At 41.7% G+C, this 21,704-nt stretch overlaps 1 protein-coding gene across 4 annotated transcripts in view; it reads left to right on the top strand.

The window, feature by feature from the left end:
• The window catches only part of Myocd (myocardin), a 98,753-nt gene that overhangs the window by 66,158 nt on the left and 10,891 nt on the right, over window positions 1–21,704 (top strand). For 3 of the 4 annotated variants that reach the window (XM_010615009.3, XM_010615007.3, XM_033762783.1), the window contains exons 6-10: window positions 3,607–3,782; window positions 6,805–6,930; window positions 11,191–11,435; window positions 12,335–12,488; window positions 18,815–19,747. In XM_010615009.3, the coding sequence (XP_010613311.1) occupies window positions 3,607–3,782; window positions 6,805–6,930; window positions 11,191–11,435; window positions 12,335–12,488; window positions 18,815–19,747 (1,634 nt within the window). The remainder of the gene's footprint in view (window positions 1–3,606; window positions 3,783–6,804; window positions 6,931–11,190; window positions 11,436–12,334; window positions 12,489–18,814; window positions 19,748–21,704) is intronic. The other variant, XM_010615008.3, reaches the window with a different exon arrangement.

The following is a 21,704-nucleotide window of genomic DNA, read 5'->3' as shown; positions in this document are numbered from 1 at the left end:
TCCATGTAAATACTGTGTTAAAAGTTGTTATACTGGATTATTTAGGGAGTAATGGCAAGGAGGAAAATATGTATACATATTCAGCACAGGTGCAATTTTTTCTTTTTTGTGATGTGAGGGATCAAACCTAAGATCTCACTCATGCCAGACAACCACTCTGCCACTGTACCATATCCCCAACCCACTTGCAATTTCTCTTCCAAATATTTTTAATGTACCATTGGTTGAATCCATGGGTGCAGAACCCACAGTTGACTGTACCTTTTCCATTATTTGAAACACTATACTTCCAGACTTTTCCATATCATCCTAGGACTTGAACCCAGGATCAACAGCAGCCAAGTAACAGAGCAGAGGGAGCACACTGGTTTATTGCAGGTGGCCACAGGGTGTCCACAGTCCTTCTAGATCTTTACTGAGGCTGCTCTTCCTTCTCTATCCCCCTACCATCACACTTCTGTCCCTCAAATCCCACAAACTCAAGGAAAAGATCTTGTGGCACTATGGAGATGTCCCATGTTGTGTGCAGATGAAGGTCATTTTCTCTGCTCCTCCTGCCTCCCTGGTCAATCAAGTAGGTTGACCAGTGTTTCCATAGCAACAAATAGCTCCACCTGAAAGCATCTGGGGAGATCCCTGTTGTGTCACCTCTCCCACCTGCAAGCTCTAAATTCAGAGCTACCAAAGGCTGAGAGTTCAGTTTCAGTTCAGTTCCTACAGAGCTGAGTAGAATGGACCTTGCAATGTCCTTGTCTACAAAACAGAGAGGAGAGAACTTTCATCTTCTCTCACCTCCTAAACTATTCCCAGGTCCCACAAAAGTTGACTAATTTTGCTTTTGCTGCCACTATTAGGTAAACTGCTGAGACAACCTGCTATTTGAATTATTCTCTCTCTCTCCCTATAACATCAATGAAGTCAGGTTATTGGGAGGTAAGAGGAGAAATCATTCCCTCTCTGTTTAATTGAACTTTTCTACTCCTGTGATAGAATGCAGAACAAGTTTACAATTTGGTTTATTCCCCTAATTGTACACATTTGGGTTGTGATGCTCTGTTGGAGTTGGGTGGGAGCCTTTTTTAAATGCAGCATCAGACCACATACGGAAGACCCACCCTTTTACACTGAAAGAAATGGGAAGGGACACAAGACAGTGAAGTTCTCAGGCAGTGTCCTGTTGGGCACAGAAGACTGGCTGTCTGGAAGGGCTAATGGGGTCACATACGGGACCACATATGGGTTTCTCTGCAACTGTGAACAGTGCTGGCTCAGACCATTGGCCACGTAGATCTCAGTGAGGTGCCTACTTCCCACCCATGTATCCCCAACCTGACCTTCAACCATACATGCCATCCTTTTGATGGGGACAAAGCCTTTAATCCCACAAACAAAGAGGGATTTGAATTATTAAAGAAAGAACAGCTGGAATGAGCTGACAATAGACATATATTTAAGGAAGTAACTCGAAGGACTTTCCCTGTATAATTCCAGGCAAATGATCTCCTTCAAAAAGGAGAATGCTGCACAGAATCATTCACATTACCAAAAAATGACATACAGAGGCTACACTCAAAGCCTAGGTGTAGCTCAGAGAAAATGAAAAAGGAAGAGAATCCCCTGACTCTGGTCTCTCAAAGTAGACAGAAAGACATTTGGAACCAGATTATGAAAGAGGAAGAACGAGAGACCCCTTGATCTCAGGGAAAAAGTCAGCATTTGTCAAACATCCAGTGAAATTTCCTTGTCCTTATATGAATAGGTTTCAAACACAGTTGTTGAGAAAATGCTAATATTTATTTATTTATTTCAAGTTTTGTATAAATAGATATTTCTATTCTCTAAACTCATCTATTATTTTAAGTGTGTGTTTTTTTTTAACAGTCAAAAAATGTCCAAGGATAAATTGAAAATACTAAGCTCCCTTTAGTACAGTGGAATACTGGGCAAGTATTCTTTATAAATGAGGGAGATTTCTGTTCTCAGTGGAAAGGTGTCCAAGAAATACAGTAGAGTGAAGAGAAGGAGGTTTTCTCTTTTTTTCTTTCCTTCTGTGTGGTGTTATGCTAGCGATTAAACCTGGGCTTCAGACACGCACTCTACCACTGAGCTAAGCCCCAGCTCTTGAATAGTACAGTCTGCCCTGTCCTATCAATATGGAATGCTTTTTAAATGTGGTTGTGTGTGTTTTGCTGTATGTGTAGAGTTAAATCTAGAAGACATAACAAATTATTAAGAGAAGGCACATTATGCACAGTAGGCTTTTTTGTGTGCTATGAATGTTTATGAGAAATGTAATTAGTTTTATATTCAAAGCAATTCAATTATGACTTTTCTGAAGGATCTGTGGAACCAAAGGCTGGTGTCCAAGCCCTTCTGGGGGAGTGGGCTGTCCGTGGGGCCAATGGTTGTATTTCCACTTGCCTTGTGCTTGCCTGCCTCTTTCCTGGTTGGATATTTGGATGTCTACACGGTCCATGACAGATGCCAGCAGTGGCAGTGATGACAGGCCCAGTGCCACATTCATTCCATTACTTCCAACTCCTCGTTGACTTCCCAATCATCATGGTGAGAGCTCCTTTCTCTTATCTGCACCAAGCAAAGAGTCAAAAGTTCTTGTGAGTGTGATTGTTGAATACCAGGCTGGAAAACTTCCTGATAATACCTAAATTCCTTTGAGAGAGCAGGACTTGGAATCGGGTCAGGAGAGCTGTGTGGCTTCGGCACAGTGTGTACTATGCAGTTCAACAATAAAGCAGAGGAGAGTTGGCAATGCAAAATGTAAGGGGCAGGTGAGGATGTCACAACAGTCCCATCTGGTCTGATAACCTCTGTCCCCAAGACAATTCATCTACCACCCTAGAAAGACTGCACAGGGAACTGAGGAAGGATCTCTGTGTGTGAGCCATTAAGGACTTGCAACATAGAAACAAGCTTATTGGGGATATAAAGGAAATCTAGATAATCAAAATGAATATCAGGGTGAAGTTTCTGAGACACATAACAGGTTCTTATAAACAGGCTTTTGTGGAATGGCTCTTTGGGACCCTCCCGTGACATTCACTAATTCTGACTTTTAGGAATTTAAACTTAGTAGCCAGCTAGGGTTCTCCTTGTTAATAAAGTCTGCTGAGCATTTTGTCCTGTGTGTCCTGCTTTGTGTTTGATGATGATGCAAATGGCATGCTGTCAACTCAGTTCTATCTCTGCCTACCAGCCTGAGGCCAAGGCGGCCATTCTCCTCTGTGCTCTCTGTGTACCCTCATCCCCTTTGTTGTCCTTTACCTTCCACAACTTGCTTTCAGAAGAATGTGGGGAGAAAATGGGGAGAAATGCAGAAGCCTCAAAATAGTCTCACCAATGATGATCAGCCTTTAATAGATCACTCACTTTTCCCTGCCGAACAGACTACCTTCCTAATCACAAGTTTTCATATGAGGAACCTAATCATTTTAAATACATCTTCACTCCTGCCTGAACTGTAAATAAATCTGGGGATAGAAATGTGTACTTCTTAGGGTAGGGGGAGGATTATGGGCAGAAGCATCTCTAAAACAGCTCTTCCAAACCCCTAAACACTGACCCAGGTCTTGGGTTTCACTCCCCCAGGTAACCAGGTGAGTTTCTCCAAGTCAGCAGATGCATTTGCCTTTGAAGAAGATAGCAGCAGCGATGGCCTTTCTCCAGATCAGGCCCGAAGCGAAGACCCCCACAGCTCAGTGGGATCTCCCCCAGATGCTAAAGCCAGTGAAACCTCTGTGTCAACCTCTCTGGGGACAATCCAGGTACAAGAAAAGCCTCGGTGTTGTCATCTCTTTATAGTCTTAAAATTAACACTGCTATAGTTTGTTTTGCTTAGAAACTTGAGTTTCTCTCTGTCTCTGTCTCTGTCTCTCTGTCTCTCTGTCTCTCTCTCTCTCCCTCTCCCTCTCCCTCTTTCTCTCCCTCCCTCCCTCTCTAATTTTCTCCCCCTCTCTTCTTCCCTCTCCCCTGTCCCTCTGTCTCTCTGCTTTTCTATTTTTGTTTCTGTTTTCGGTATTAGGGATTGAACCCAGGGCCTTCATTCATACTGAGCTACACCCCCAGCCCTCTTTCTTATGTAATTTTAAAACGGGGTCTTACTAAGTTGCTAAGATACCCAAGCTGGTTGTGAACTAACTGTGATCTTTCTGACTCCTTGTCCAAGAGAGCTGTGTGTCTTGATGATACATCATCTTAATATCTTTTCTTACTCTCTTTAGACGGGGAATCTGTATGTCATAACAAAAACTCCCAGAAAACACAGAAAGAGAACTCTCAGAACTGTGTCCTTGTCTTTTGAATGTCTATTCTGCCAACTAGATGCCTTTCGTGTCCATTTTTATGGACAGGGTAACTGAGGCTCAGTCTGACCAGGCAACTCACCATCAGTGCACTGGGTTGATGTGCTGGAGTGGGACTGATTTCAAAGTGAACAGTTTTTTCCAATACTGAGGAATTATTGTAGGGTTTTCAGGTAACAGGGAGAATGCTGTGGGAGGGCAGCCTCACATGAGAGGGTAGGAGATGTGGACACAGTGGACACAAGATGTACAAATGCATCCCGCCCTGGTTCTGCCGTGTGCCAGCTCCAAGAAAACTCTCTGGACTATCTCCTTCCCTTTCAGAAGAGTTTAGTGTTGTTGAATGGACCTTCTCCAAAATACTTGGACTGGAGTGTTTCTGATTTGGAATTTTTTCAACTGTTAGAATATTTGCATATATACTTTGGGGAAGGGACCCAAGTTTAAACACAAAATTCATCTGTGTCTTATATACTTTATACACATAGCCTGAAGGTAATTTTATAGAGCACTTTTTAAAATTTTGTAGATGAAAAAAGTCTCATAGTATAGATTTTTTTACTCATGGCATCATTTGTGCCCCCTCAAAAAGTTTCAAATATTAGACCATCTCGGATTTGGTAATTTTTGATTAAGGATTCTCAGCTATATTTAACTACCTCTCCCACTGAAGAGCACCGTACAGATATCAGGGATAATTACAACACGAGTTGTTTAGAGCCCTGTTTCCCGAAACCAGGCTAGTCACTGGTCATTGTTCCTATCTTCACTCTATCAGAGCAAACTTAAAGCTGCCAAGAAAAAAATGTGGAATGGGAGGGAGAGGGGAGACATAAGAAGCGTTCTTTGCGCAAGAGTGTGTAATCAAAGCATTTTTCCTTTCCCTGAATTCTGCAGCTAGTCTTTGCGGCCAACTTCTTTGATAACATCAAACGGTCTATCAGACCATTTGCACGTATTATTCTGACAGTAAATTCCTCAGCTTCTGATTTTAAAATGGTTTAAAGAGAAGATGTGTTCTTTTCTGCTTAATGCTATGTGAAGGGAAGAAGGGAGCAAAACACCAAACAATTCTGGGGGAAAATGCAAAAGGCGTTTTACATCGTTTCACCCAAAAAGTATGTTTGGCCAATGAGGACACTGAGTTTCTGACAGAATAGAATCCCACAGGCCTGTGACAGGTGTCAGGGCTCAAAGAAAAGCTGAGAATCTCAGTGCTGACCTGCAGGGGGAGATCCTGAGCACCCCTGCCCTTTGTGTCAGAGTCACAGCACAGGAATGCGGGAGAGGAAGGGAAGATCATTATTCCTTTTTTGGCATCTTTAGCAGGCAGAAGTATGCCACTCCCAAAGGTTTGCATGGCCCTACACACACACACACACACACACACACACACACACACACACACACAGAAATACACCTGTACATATATACGCATGTACACATGAGCCAACACACACACACGTGTTCACTCATGTGTGCAAACACATATACAGACTCAGAAATGACTCATACTTACTCATACTTACATGTACACTTATCCACTCCTGCACGTACATCCTCATATACACGGAGACATACAAGTGTGTGTGCATATATATATATATATGTGCATATATATATATATATATTCCAATATGTAGGTATGCATAAACATACATACACACAAACATGCAGATACACACACTTAGAATATCATATTTACATACACGCACACACACTCAAATACATATTCATACATACATACACACAGACCTACACCGACATGTACCCATACACACATACTTTCCCTCCAGTTACTAACATGTTTTCCCTCCAGTTTGCTTATTATTCTGTTTTCTTCCCATGTCCTCCTACACCCATTCTTCTCTGTCGCTGTCTTTGTCAGTCTCATTAAGTCAAACAGGTGTACTTTGTCATGGACAGGTAAAACCCTCCCAAAGGGTGACAAGATATCCCAGAACAGGCCAGCCTTATACCTATCTTCTACAATCATTAAGAATTAAATGTTTGCTGGGGATTTAGCTCAGTGGTTCCGCTCCCTGCCTTGCAAGCACAAGGTCCTTAGTTCAATCCCTGGTACCAAAATTTAAAAAAAAAGAAAAGAAGAAAACAGAATTAAATGTTAGGTGGTGATCCCAGCCATGTGGGAGGCTGAGACAGCAGGACTGTGAATTCAAGGCTACCCTGGGCAACTTAGCAATTTAGCAAAACCCTGTCTCAAAATTTAAAAAAAAAAAAGGAGAGAGAGAAAGAGACTAGGGATGTAGTTCAGCTCTCAGTACCATAAACTATAAAGAATGCTCCCATGTGTATTAAAAGTATCCTAACTGGAGGGCAAATTTGGTATTATCCCACTGGAAGGAGTTGGCTGGTCGGAAGCTGGGAGGCCAGCATCAAAGCTATGTGTATGGGTTGGCTTTTAACCTTTCTGTCACATGGCTTTAATTCCTACGTCCTAATAATGCTAAAATTTGAATTTCAGGATCTTGCTTCTGGCTCAGAAAATGACAAGAATGACTCGGCCTCCCAGCCCAGCCACCAGTCAGACACAGGGAAGCAGGGCCTTGGTCCCGTCAGCACCTCTCTCCCTGTGCACGCTGCCGTAAAGGTATGGATGGGCCAAACTCAAGCTCCTGCCTGAGCCTCTGGCCCAAGAGCCAGCTTGATGCAGAGAGCTTTCCCAGTCAGATCTAACAATGCAAAGAGTCACAGGAACCTGTGTGTAAATCTGGTCCTGTAGAAATGTCCCAAGTGAGAGCCGAAGAATGGATAGACCATTGGTGTGTGCAAACCAAGGTCCTGCTAATCTGAGCAGCATAGCACACATCTTCTGTGCAGCAGGGAAGCCCACGTGTTGTGCCGCATTTCTTTCAGACCACAGCTTGGCCAATGTGCACCTGACTCAAAGAGTTCATGAGCTCACCTTTGAGATAGACACTACTGATGGTGATGCACACAGAGTTCAGAAGGGCCAAAAAATAGGCACAGGGCAACTGAATTTAATGCAATGACAACAACCCCAAAGACCTTGCATGAGCTGTATCCTGCAAGCCAGACTCCCTATGGAAATAAACCATAAGAAAGAGGATTTGTGTTCACAGCAGACAAATAGCTGTAATCATTATAATTCTCATTTCATTTTCTCAACATTGTATCTAAAAGTTTACAAAAAGCTCTCTCCTCAACTAGCTGCCTGATATTCATTTGACATTCTTCATATTTTATACTAAATAGAATCTACTTAATTTGAGAGCACATTTTCTTAGCTCTAGTGGTACCACTTGATACAAGCTGAGATAACTCTTAGGAGATTATAGAAAAAAGAGAAAGAAGGTTATAAAGAAGGTTGCAACTAGAATCAATGATAAAGTAACAGTTTTATGTTCTGAATGGATGGTAGGTATTTCAGCTTCCCAATAAAGTTCTCCCACCAAACCACAATAGTATAAACTCAGCTTACATTTCACTCAGCTCAGCAGCTTTGAAATTATGGGGCTGTTGATGAATTTTGTATATTGCAGGGGGGAAGGAGGAAGAGATGACTCAGTCAATATAAGAGAAATTTTATTAACATTTCCACCAGAGTATTTAAATTTTACACAATTCAAATTAGCAAAGCTGTCAACCTCACTGTACTAGGAAGGTTGACAGGAACCCACAGGGAAGACAGACCATTCAGTGAAGAGTGGCATGGACCCCACCCGCTGGCTGGCCACCAGAATGTGTGTGTGTATGTGTGTGTGTGTGCAGGCGTGTGTGTGTTCTTATTGATCAATGTGGGAGCATCTTTGTTGTTAAAGAGTCATCACTTTAGGCTAAGAAGGTACTGGAGGGATTGTCCAAGAAGGAGGCAACCAAGCCGGAATAAAACATCTCTGCCCTTTTGATTTGATAAGATTGTGTGAGCTCAGTGAGCAAATGCATAAAGTCACTCTCTTCTGGAACCATAAAATGTCTGTGGAAGAGGAAGCCTTTCTGCAATGTCTCAGAGGGTGCTCTTAATGTTCAATAAAGGATGATTCCTTCCCTCAAGGAGACTAACGTCCAGTTGGGTTAACAGGGCTAAAATAAATCCAAATGGGTATCTTTTCCAAGTTAGAAAGAAGTGTCCCAAAAGACTTGATAGATGCAAATTCCCAACTAGCACACAAGTTTCTCAACATCACTAGTCATGAAGAAAATGAAAGTTAAAGCCACCATGAAATACTATTACATGAACATTGAGGTGGCTTTCATCAAAAATATGGAAAATAGCAAGTGTTGATGAGGATGTAGAGAAATTAGAATTCTCATATACTGCTGGTCAGAATGTAAAACGGTGTAACTGCTGAGTAAAACAGCTTGATAGTTTCCTCAATAAAGTAAAACAGGATTTGTCACCTGAGCCAGCAGTTCCACTCCTAGCTATATATCCCCAAAGAACTGAAAGCAAGTGTTGAAATAAAAAGTTGTATATGAACATTCATAGGGGAAGTATTTACAACAGTCACAAGTTGGGCCGATTTATTGTCCAGTAACCAGTTCATAATGAGGAAAGCATGGTATACCCATATGACTGAATATTATTTGGCCATGAAAGGAAATGGAACACTAAGAACTGCAGCCAGGTGAATGAAACTTGAAAATGTTATGCTGAGCATAAGAAGCCAGACACAAAAGGCCACATATTTTGTGATTCCATTTAAATAAAATATCCAGAATAGGCAGATTTATCAAGACCTAAAGCACATTAGTGGTTGTCAGGACTCAAAGGAAGGGGAATGGGGAGTGACTACTTAATGGGTCATGGCTCTTTTTGAAGTGATGAAAATGTTGTGGAACTAGACAGAGGTGACAGTTGTGCAATACCTTGTATTTTACCATAGTGAAAAGGAGGCTTTTCCTCAACATCCGTGCCCCCATCACCCTGAGGTGGTTCAGGGAGGAGAATAACGTTGGAGGTCAGGTGCCCTTATGCGTTCATCAGGGCAGACACTGATGTATTCCTTCTCTGGCAGCCTGCAAATGCCACATAGGAAGTGCGGGTGGAGCATGCCCGAGCTAGAAGAGGGTCCCCAAGTGAGCTGGGGACATGAGCCAGCCTCAAAGGATTTGATGGCAAATGGAGGAGGTTGGTGGAGAGAGCAGACAATTGCAAGGAAGTCTATTGGCCACGCCGCTGCAAAGAGAAAAACAAATGCACACAAACTTAGCATCCCCTGGATTAAAAAGAGAATGAAACCACAGGTTCACTAATGTTTGCCACACACTATCCAGAGAAAGGGGCTTGATTTCAATACATTCTGGAATGCTTATAGTCCCCGAGTAAAGACAACAATGCAGGAAAAAAAAAAAAATCAACTCCTTGATCCCTGATTTGGCTGCAAAGCTCGGGCTGCAGCTCCCAGTCTCCCCAGACAAGGCAAACTCTGGGATGAGGGGGGCAGGGCCGCGGAGCTGGAGCGAGGGAGCTCAGAGAGGCTGCGGGAGGGTTCCAAGTTCAGAAAGCTGATTCATTAGCGGAAGGCTAATCGATTAATAAGCAGGGGAAAATAAAGCCACCGAGCACAGAGAAATACTTGAACTCGTTATTCCTGAGTCTCTGGGAAGATGACCCTTTGAGAAAGCGAAACAGCCTTCAGTGATGGGATGAGTCAGAGAAGCGGCAATTCTCCTTAGATAAGGTCACAAATGTGATTTCGTGGTTGAAATGGGGAGACTGCCAAGTCAGAACCCGCTTGCCAGCTATCCAGGCGCGCCCTCTCCTGGATATTGCTGGTACCACTGTTCCTCCAATTTTTCTTCACGTCCCATGTTCTCCATTATAACCTCCTATAGGAAAATCAGGGTTTAAAAAATATTTTTAACTCAAAATGATATGTACCTATTGTTTCCTGATATACGGAGGTCTTTTGATGTCAGGAGCAAGTCACGGATAGAATTATCCTGTTCACTGAGCACCTGTTATTGTTTCAATGTTATCTTTTATAGGCTTTATGTCAACCACTGAGCTAGAAAGTATATAAGACTTTCCCCAACATGTAGGTAATGAAAGTGGGATGTTGTAAAATCAAGTTATTGTACCACATTCAACAGTTTGTCTTAATTTCCAATCCTTTAACCCTTGACTTCCTTTACTCTGTCCAAATCATGCTCTACAATAGTTAACTTTTGAGAGGGGTTCCAGTGGGCAGCTAATTCTTTTTTTGGGGGGGTGGGTGCTGGGGATCAAACTCAGGGCCTTGCACTTTTGAGACAGGCAGCAGAACCACTGAGCTAAATCCCCGGGCCTCTGCAGTTAATTCTTCCTAAAAGAAGTAAAGGATCATTATATCAACAGACATCATTTCCTAAGTGAGTACTTGCATTTGGCAGGGTCAGGGGAGTGCTAGAGGCAGGTCTGTTTCACTATTAACAAAGAGCAAAAAAGAATCATATTCTGCATTTAAAAAGACAATGATCACTTCATTTCATGGCTTTAATAAGTCAGTTTATTCATACTTAACTAAAGGTGATTACATATACACATAGGAAAGAACTCTCTTGGAAGTATCCCCAAACTGGAATTCTAGGCAGTCTGTTGATTTTAGACTAGGAGAATGCCCTTACTGAAAGTTGCTTACAGCTTACTCCAGGAAAGGAGACCTCTAGGAGCAACTTCTAAGATTTAATTTTCCCGGGCTAGGGAGCGCCCTTCCAGGATGATGCTCTTGCGGCAGATTTGCTCATCTGGTGCGTTAATGTGGTTACTCTTTGTGCATCCTGCCTTTGCTATACTGTATTTCTGGGATGGGGTTCCAGAATGTCCATTAGAAAAGATTTCCCCATTCGATGCCATCATTCTCATCCACCACCTAAAGCACGTGCCGCTTCTTCGTCTTCTTCGCAGTCCAAGTCCTTGGGTGACAGTAAGAACCGTCACAAGAAACCCAAGGACCCCAAGCCGAAAGTGAAGAAGCTCAAATACCACCAGTACATTCCCCCAGACCAGAAGGCGGAGAAGTCCCCACCGCCCATGGACTCAGCCTATGCTCGGCTGCTCCAGCAGCAGCAGCTCTTCCTGCAGCTCCAGATCCTCAGCCAGCAGCAACAGCACCGATTCAGCTACCCAGGGATGCACCAAGCACAGCTCAAGTGAGTCAGGGGCGCCTGAGGCGGTGGGTGAGGCAGAGGTGTGGGCTGGCTTCTCTCTGTCTGAAGCTAGTGGGTCCAGCACCTGGGGACCCAGCAAGTCCTGTGCATCATGTCCTTGGGCGGTATGTTTGGAATATGACTTTATTTAGAAATCGTGCATCCTTTTTCAGGACCCCAACAGTGAGAGTAATCATGTCAATCAGTGCCCTTTGGGGGACAAGGAAACTTAGCATTTCCAGATTGAACTATGCAGCATCCAAGAACACAATATAGGCATTGCTCGCAATTCCAGTACTCTTCTGCTTTGAGAAGCAACCGAGCTGAATTGCTGAGTGACAGCGCCCCAGATTGTCTGCATGTCCCATGTTGCTCCTTCTTTAATTTTTATTTTCATTAGTACATACTTGCAGTACATATGATTACATTTATCATGGGGAGTTGGTATATGTACATAACATATCTTAATTCTTTTCATCCCCTTTCCCTCCCCTCCCTCCACCTTTTAAATGGACAATATCCTCTCCTCCACATTAGATTCTCTAACCTGTCTGCTAGCCACCCTCCGGTCAAGTTGACAGTCATGATGAATGCTGAACACAGGCTTGCTTCACAAAGCGTGCTCAGCGCCCCCTAGTACAGAACAGTGCATCTGTTCAATTATAGACTGACATACACCCTCCTCAGCCAAAGTGTCCACCCTCCTTCCTGCCTCCCCCAAACAAACCCTGGGTTTCTGCTAACTTGCTATTTAGTCTGTGCCATTGCTTCTCCCCACTTTGCAGTCTTCTGCCGATTTACCACATACTTTATCCTTGCAGGCAATCACTCTCTGATCAGATCCAAATACAAGATGCCCCCTATATGTCCAAGGATATTATAAGTGTCTCTGTGTTTTCTAGAGAACCAAGTGAACAGATGGCCAGAAATCCAAACTCTTCAGCGACACCACTCAGCAACACCCCTCTGTCCCCCGTCAAAAGCAGTTTTCCTGGACAAACTGGTGTCTCTTCTCTCAAACCAGGCCCACTCCCACCTAACCTGGATGATCTCAAGGTACAAGATTTGACATGATTTCCATTTCTTTTTAACAGATAGATCAATATATTATTACCAGCATCTTTTGGCATCTGATATCTGGAATTTTTTTTAAAAAAAGCAGAAGTGAGAGAAGAAAGAGTATGGGAAAGCCTCGTGGTAGTGACAGAAATTAGGCTGCAGTGACCAGTCACCCAGAGAGGACACAGCCACAGGTCCCTAGCTCAGCTTTTCTGGGCAATGACTCCTAGGGTCAAATGGCCTTTACACTGTTTTGACATCTTAGATCTCTCATTTGCACAAATGGCCTAGCACGCAAGATAGAACTTAGCACAAAGTGTTAATGTACAGTTTGCAAAACCTCCAGAATGGTCCAAACCAGCGGTCAATCCAATGATGATATTTTTACCCATCTTGCAAAATGAGAAAAATAAGAACCATGAAAAGCACTTTTCATATACCTAGGTGCATTCTATGAATTTAACATTCACTGAAAGTGTAGACCTCTTTACAGTGTTTTCAATTGTAAGTCATTCTTTCTATTAGAAAATGATGAGAGAGAAAAGAGAAAGTGATGAGCATAGTAGAAGGCAGTTTAGTGGCTTTGGTAGGGATATATTCCCTGGTATTAAATAACGATCCTAGTCTTTAACAAACGAAATAAAATGTTGGTAACTCAGTGTTACTAAAGCCATTTAAATTAATTTTCTGTTCTACTAAATTCTCAAATCTAAGAACTTCTCTCCTGAGGCAGCACCTTTGAAAAGTTACATGCGTTCCACGGCTTATGCCGAATCACAGACCACATGGATCTCGGTTTTGCAAAATGACGCTGAACTTTGAGATGAACCTGGTGTGCTTCAAAGCAATCCTTAGGCCTGACATATTCATCCATCTATCCAGTAGTCACAGCAGAGCTGAATGTGACTTCTCCGTGTGTGTGACTACAATTCAGTTCCCACTCCATTCTCAGTAATCACGCTTGTTAACCTGGTTTCCACCCCACCTGTTACTCTCCATATGTTGCCTTACAATTTTCCCAAAAACCTGCATCCCTAGAGGTTCCCATACCTGCATCCTGCCAATTATATGGCTCTTCCTCCTTCTCAGTTCTTGTATCCCTCTCATTTCCACCCACAGTCCAATGCCATTAGTTATATTCTTAGGATGGGGAATGGAAGTAGGATTTGGATTATTTCCGATTAAAGGAGATTCTATGGCTGCAGAGTGTTAACACTAACAGATCCTGATATCAAAAGTTCTTCTGTTCTTTCTGCCTGAATTAAAAATGCTTAGGTTTCATTAAGCTTGTTTCAATTTTGCATCCATATACCCAGAAAAAGAAGCCCAGTTTGTGATAATGCTCTCTGGAGCCATGGGTCACTCACCCTCCACTCCCCATATCATGAATCCATAGAGGTAAAAGAAGCACTATACTAAGTCCACTCCAAGAAAGTAATATTATCTGCACCCACTTATAGGGGGCACTGGAATAGGAGAAGTCATAGAGACAGGAAGTAGAATAGCAGCTAAATGGAAGATGAGCTCAAAAAGGGCCAAGGGGAGCTGGTGTTTAATGGCTATAGTTTCAAATGGAGATGATGACAGAGCCTTGGAAGTGGATGATGATGACATTGCACAGTCATATGGATGTACTTAATGCCATGAGTTGTGCACTCACGTGGTTAAAACGTCAAATTTATGTCGTGATCATTTTACCACAATAAAAAAATTAGACTATTTCTGAATGGGAACCCTGAGTCAGGTAGGACTGGAGAGGTCTTAGCCCAAGAGAAAGCATAATCCAGATATGGCACTGCTGTGGGTTTGAGCAAAGTCACTGAAGGTCACTTTCTTCACATGCATCTGCTCAGAACCATGAGCAGGTAACATTATGATAATTGGGGCAGGTAAAGGAGATGGAGGTGATGTGATGGTATCTACATGTTGAGTATAAACTAGAAGCCAACCATTCTATATAAATCTATACTCTACAAGGTCCATTTTATCACCTCAATTTTTTAAAATGAAACTAAAAATCAGAATCTTAGAGGTTAAATGACAGGTAAGTTAACCAGTATGTAAATGGAAAAGGTGAAACTTGAACCTAGGTGACTGATTTCAGGTCCTTTACATTGTCCTGAGAGATGAGAGACATGCAGGGTGGGCGCCAGGCATTTCTGGAGTCCTAGGAGAGTCCCCAAGGGAAGAAATAGGGAGGTTAGAAGGAGCAGATGTAAAGGCACAGCAGCAAATTCATACTGTTCGCTACTGCTGAGTGACAGATCACAGCAGGACAACTGGGAGAAAAAGTCTACCCAGTTTCTACCTGTAAGAAATTGATGTGATTCAGCCCCATGTGTTGGCAAGTGTGGGAACAGAAGCTTGAGTTGTGTACAATACCAAGAGAGTGAAAGCTAGAAAACTGTGGAAGGAGAGTAAAAGGAAGAGTGGCAGGGAAGGAAGGCAGGGAGAAGGGGACAGAGGAGGGGAATAAAGGAAGCACAGAGCTAAGCCTACACTCCCAGCAAGTCTGAGGCTAAAATAGCAGGATAGCATGTTCAAACCCAGCCTGGACAATTTAGTGACTTCGTGATGCTCCATCTCAAAATAAAAAAATATAAAAGTCTCAGGCTGCAGCTCAGGGATAGAGCACTTGCCTACCATGTACAAAGCCCAGACTTTAATATACAGTACTGAAAAAAATCTATTTAAAAACATCAAATAATTTTTTTTTAATAAAGGAAATGCAGGGTGCAGCTGCATTTGGGGAAAGAAATGAGGAATATATAAAGTATATTCCCCTAAAATAATTACAAAGGTAAGATAATGAAAGTTATGTTTTCAAGAAAGAGGCGTTAGAATAAAAGGGAAGGAGCACAGAAAAAAGATTGAGTTTTCATTAAAAATTTATGAACGGTTATCACAGCAGAACTTATTTTTTGCATCCTGTTTCTAAGAGACTACAGACCAAGGGAGAGAGAAAGATTGAGAGCAAGGGAAATGGATGGAAAGCCTGAAAACTGGGAACATATATAATGGATATTAATAAACAACTGTTCACTTTTTAAAGGTGTGATAATGCTATTGTAGGTATGTTTTTATGAGTTCTTCTTTGTCAGAGATAGACACAAAATTTGAAATTATATAATTTGCTTCAAAATAATCTGAGACAGGTAGGGGAAGAAATGTGTTAAGGCATAAAAGAAATAAAGTTGGTTGATGAGTATATGAAGCTCATTACACTTTTCTATGTGCTCTTATCTATAATCAATGATTAAAAAGTTATGAATGATTAAAACATCACTGTGTGTAGGACATAGATGTAGATAAGCCCGCACAGCAAAATATTCTGAAGTTTAAGGTAAGTTGAACTCAACAAGTACTCATTTTATTTTAGAATATCAGCCGCATTATTTAATAATGTAGCTTAAATTATTCGGCGCCAGCACAGATTCTAAAAATAAATGTAGAACTCATTAATTTTAAGTCATTCAAATTTAAAACAATGCTGAGTTGTCATCTTGCACTTTTTGAAACCATCAAATCTAAAAAAAAAAAAAATAGGTAAAACATTACAGGGAAGAGTATTGAGGAAATGCATAGTTGCTGCTTAGTGTAAGAGGATACAATCTTTTTCTGGTAGCTTTAAACTTATTATAAAGTCACATATATCCACAGTTGACATAGGAAAATGTGTAGAAAAGTAAACAGTATTTTAGAAAACAAGAGTCACAGAAAGCATGACAGGTTATACTTCCTTCTAGATTTAAAATGCAAATGAACATTTATTGTTTCACAACAACCATTTTTAAATAATTATGTCTGTAAATTCCTGACATGCTTTCTTTCTTTAATACATCATGAACATTTTTTACAACTTTTAATATTCAATAAATAGAAATTTTTATTTTTGATAACATCATATCACTCCACCACCTAGTTAACATTCCACTGCTTGATGTTTAACCCGCTGCCAAATCTTTGTTAGGCAAAGCATGATTTCAGTGACCCTTGTGCATACATTTATTCATCTCTCTGATTATTTCTCCAAGCTAACTACAGCGGATCAAGTGAGATTCCTGAGCTAAAATGTTAATGTTTTTAAAAGTCCTTGAAGCATTTTACCAAATGTCTGTCCTCAAAATCTGTTCCAGTCTGTTCCCGGAAGCAGCGTGCTAAGGCAGCACTACTTAAAGGCTGCTGTGCAGGAAGTCACCTAGGCCTCCACTGAAATGCGGATTCCCAATCTGCAGCTGCAGGGTTAGGATAGAGGTGCTGCATTTCTAACCAGTTCTGAGATACAGTTCTCACTCCTACTCCTGGGATTATACTTTGAATAGGACGGTAATAAAGACTTTTCTCTTTCTAACGTTTTTAATTTTTGCTGCTACCTCACTAACACAAAGGATACTCATTTATTTGACAGTTTAATGGACACAAATATTGTATGTATTTATTTTCTTTTAATTTCTTGCACGATATATATATACATATATATTACTGGCTATTATTTGCATTTTATTTTTGCTTATGAAAAGCTAAAACATACCTTTTACCCACTTTCATATCTTATATCAAGTATCAACCTTTTACTTTTTTATTACTAAGTACACTTAATGCATTGGACTTTTTAACACTTTATTATTTGTGTTGCAATTATTTTTTCCAAGATTTTTAATTGGATTTGCATTTTGTGTATGGTTGTTTGACCTATAGAAATTTTAAATTTTGGTTGTCAGTATTTTTATTACTATTACATTTGCTTGTGTATTCAAAAGATCTTTTCCTTAAAAAGCTGAAGATATTTCCCTAAATATTCTTTTGTCTTATACAATTATTGCTAGTTAGCTATTCAGTGTATTTCCCATTTTAACAACAAGAGCAATATGTTTATGTGTAATATTTAGGAAACAGCAGTGATGAAAACCATTATTACCATCTTAGCATATATTTGGTCAGATTTTCCATATGCAAACACAAGTTAAATATTTATGAATATTATTTATGTAATGTCTGTAAAACATAGAATAAATTCAAACTTTCACTTACTATTATACCATGAACAGTTAGACATTGCCCAGTGTCAATAATTATTTAATACCTGTGGCATTCCATCATTTGTATGCTCTATCCGTTTATTTGAGCACATATTTGTGTACATTTCATAATTTATAAGTTACAAACATTATAAAATGCAGAGATGAACTAATTTAATAATCCAAACTGATATAATAAGAATAAGCCCATACATTGTGCAGTCATTTTCCAGGCTCTACACCAAGTGCTTTACAAATTTTAAGCCATTTGTCACAGAAGCAGGTAGGTGGGTAATATCCTATTTCACAGAGCAGGCTCAGAGGACCGCTGAGCTAGGACCAGGCAGGGCCAGGGTTTGGACCCAGGCTCTCATCACCACATCCGCTCTCAATATATGACCATCTCTTAGCCAGTCATTAAAACTAAGACATAAATTTTAATGTGGAGCTGTGGGTCTCAAAGTCTGGTCTAGGGACCCGCAGCAATACATCCCCCGGAACTTGTCACAAATTCAAATTCTCTGTCTCCTCCCCTCAACTCCTTTAGAGGGTGTTGCCACAAGCCCTCAGGTGCACGCGCAGATTTGAGAACCAGAACATGGTGGGAAGAAGCTTCATCCTGGAATCCAGGAACCCTACAAGGCACAACTGTGCTAAGACTATTGTTTGAGGGCTTGGGTCTGAACCCAGGCAGAGATCGGTTTCCTCATCTATAAAATGGGAACTGGGGCCAAAATAGGGTTTGGAGGACCGGAAATTAGGACATTTCTACCTTTCATTTGTCATTTTCTGTGAGCCCTGAGGTCATGAATGCATAGTGCAGATTCCCCTCTTAGGGTGGCTCCACTACTGGCTTTTGATTTTATAATGGTGTGAAAATGATATGCATGCCTCAGAAATTATATTTCAAATTTTGAATTTTGATGGTCTCCTGGGCTGGCAGCAACTCCGTCAGCCCTAAAATTGTGAAAGCCAGTGGAGGCTCTCCAGCATACTGTGTTGCTGTGCCAGGATGCTGGGAGGCCTAAATGCTTTTTCTATGTATGATACACTCAGTGTACGATGGGCTACAGAACCTCTCAGTAAGTCAAGGAACATCTGTGTGCGAGAAAGTTAAAAAGAAGTGTTAAAATTGTGCAAAACCGATTTATATCAGGGTTAGGAGAAGAAATTGGAAATAAGTAAAAATAGAGGAATGGGTACTGTAAACTTCCACATGTGATTTTTTCAAGCTAACTTAATAATAAATGAGCCCTTAAAAATACTATCGTTGGATATGCACTCACAACGTCCTGGTTCCTTTAGGTCTCTGAATTAAGACAACAGCTTCGAATACGGGGCCTGCCCGTATCAGGCACCAAAACAGCTCTCATGGACCGGCTTCGACCCTTCCAGGACTGTTCTGGTAATCCTGTGCCCAACTTCGGGGACATCACGACTGTCACTTTTCCTGTCACACCCAACACGCTTCCCAGTTACCAGTCCTCCCCTTCCACCAGTGCCTTAGCCAATGGCCTGTACCACTTCGGCAGCACCAGCTCCAGCCCCCCGATCTCGCCTGCCTCATCTGACCTGTCGGTGGCCGGGTCCCTGCCTGACACCTTCAATGAGGCGTCCCCGTCTTTCGGCCTGCACCCGTCCCCAGTGCACGTCTGCACCGAGGAGAGTCTCATGAGCAGCCTGAATGGGGGCTCAGGTCCTTCTGAGCTCGACGGGCTGGACTCTGAGAAGGACAAGATGCTGGTGGAGAAGCAGAAGGTGATCAATGAGCTTACCTGGAAACTGCAGCAGGAGCAACGGCAGGTGGAAGAGCTGAGGATGCAGCTGCAGAAACAGAAGAGCAGTAACTGTGCCGAGAAGAAGCCGCTGCCGTTCTTGTCTGCCCCCATTAAGCAGGAAGACGCCATCTCCAGCTGCCCTTTCACCTCACAACAAATGCACGCCAAAGGACAAAGCCACAGCACTGAGAGTCAACCACAGGCCTGCGAAGCTGCTCAGCTTCTGCCCCTTGGTAACACCCACTGTGTGGAGTCCTCGGGTCAAACCAATGTACTGTCTTCTACATTTCTCAGCCCCCAGTGCTCCCCTCAGAACTCACCACTGGGAGCTGTGAAGAGCCCACAACACATCAGTCTGCCCCCGTCGCCCAACAGCCATTACTTCCTACCCTCGTCCTCCGGGGCTCAGGGAGAGGGACACAGGGTGTCCTCACCCAGCAGCCAGGTGTGCGCCACACAGGTAAGAGCACCTTGCACTGGTCCTTAAGGGACACAGGAGATGGATTGCCAGACACTAAAGAACTGGTATTGAGACTTGCAATGTGAATGGCTTACCAGAAGCCCAGCAACTAAAATCTGCCAAACTTACTGATCTAGGTGGTGAATTTATCCTAAAAAGGGTCAGGTGACAAATATTTTGGGCTTCATAGTTCATATTGCCTGTGTCAGTGTCACAACTACTCAGCTTTGCCTTTGTACCACATAAGCAACATAGACATCTGGTAAATGAATACATGATTCCAATCAAACTTTATTTGCAAGAAGAGGCAGAGAGCAAAATTTAGCATGTGAGCCATACCTTGCTGACAACCATTTTCAGGACTCCTTGATATGAACTTACTTTATCAAGAAAGCCAAAGGGAGAGTTCCCAGACCTTATCCCTCTCTCCATAAAGTGGTATTTACTAAGCACCTATTGTGTGCCATGCTCTGTTCTGCCCAATAAGAATTAGCACTGGACTAACCAAACAAAAGTTTCTCTTCTCTTGGGAAGACAGATAGTAAGCAAAATCTTAACATTAAATTGGTATAATGTGTTAGGAGATGATACATCTTATGGAAGAACAGAAAAGGGATTGTATTTGTGGGAGAACCTCAAATCAAATCTTGAAAGATCAGGAAAATTTGAAGAAAACCTTTAGAGATAAAGGAGAAAACCTTGTGATGTTTAGAGTTAAGGCATTGAAATCAAAGACAGAACAACAGTAAAATGGCTCTGGGGTCAGAATGTGTAAAATATTCAAGTATCAGAAAGAAGGCCAGCATTGCTGGAGGAGGAGAGAAAAGTTGTAGGAAATGGCTTGGAACGGTAATTTAAAGAGTAGACTAACATGACCTGCAAAGATTTTTGTCCACTAAGCTGAAGAATTTATAAAGAAAGTCTAGATAACTCTATCTGAGAAAGAAAATTGTATTACCAAAGGATCTGAAATCTGTCTCATCAGAAAGGGACTAGGAAGCAACCCTACATTAATTGGATTCCTGCCAAGTGCCAGGTATGAACGGCCTGTTGGTAATCTCATTCACTGCACCACAATCCTGTGAACTCTAATTCATGATTCTTTATTTGCCACTGAGGAAAACGAGGCTCATTTTCAAATGAGATTCAGGTTAAAGCTATTGTGTAGGATCATACAAACCTCAGAGTATTTGATTCTAAAGTTCACTTTTTTCCTCCACTTTGAATATAGAAACCCCGGAAGTGTGAGGTGTGGCTAAAGTAACCAGGATACATTTTTACCAGCCTACCAGAAAAACACATTCAAATGAACGATAAGCCCCTCCTCAGGGGGTACTCCAGAAGGAATGTGAACTAAAATGAATCATTATCATAAATAAACATTGAATGCCTAGTGTCCCAGGCAACAAAGATAAAAATAGCTGTTAAGACATAGCTCTGGGACATAATTTTCATGATATTGGTGCTACGGAGTAACATTTTACAGTGGCTTATGACTTATAACACTCTTTGAAGCCGTTAGCAATTTCACAATGAAAAGAGAACAATACAGATAAGATAACTTACCTGTCTGTGCCTCTAACATTAAATGCCACACAGAGTAAGTGGTGATGGAGATAGAAAGTTTGATGATATATGAATAGAAGAGTCCCGGAAGTTTCTGTGAAGGTTTTGTCAGACTTTACAGAAAGTGTCGTGTGAAAATGGAAAGAGAAGCAAGGGCATTCCACATTCACAGACAGCGAGGCAGAACGTAGGGGGTGTGCTGTTTGTGGTGAGGATGGCAGAATATGGGCTTCCAAATGCAAACTGCATCAGAGTCCTGATTATTCATCCAGGTCATCCGTGAAGCTCCTGTGGTGTGGATATGAGAACCACTGGAACTTTGTGAACCATAGGTGATAGGTACAAAGCTAGCTTTTTTTTTTTTTTTTTTTTTTTTTTTTTTTTGTTGGGG

The sequence above is a fragment of the Fukomys damarensis genome, unplaced genomic scaffold, assembly GCF_012274545.1.
Source record: "Fukomys damarensis isolate Sample0158 unplaced genomic scaffold, DMR_v1.0_HiC HiC_scaffold_13, whole genome shotgun sequence".
NCBI lineage: Eukaryota > Metazoa > Chordata > Mammalia > Rodentia > Bathyergidae > Fukomys > Fukomys damarensis.
The sequence above is the reverse complement of the archived record's forward strand: the minus strand, read 5'-3'. Positions and strand labels throughout refer to the sequence as shown.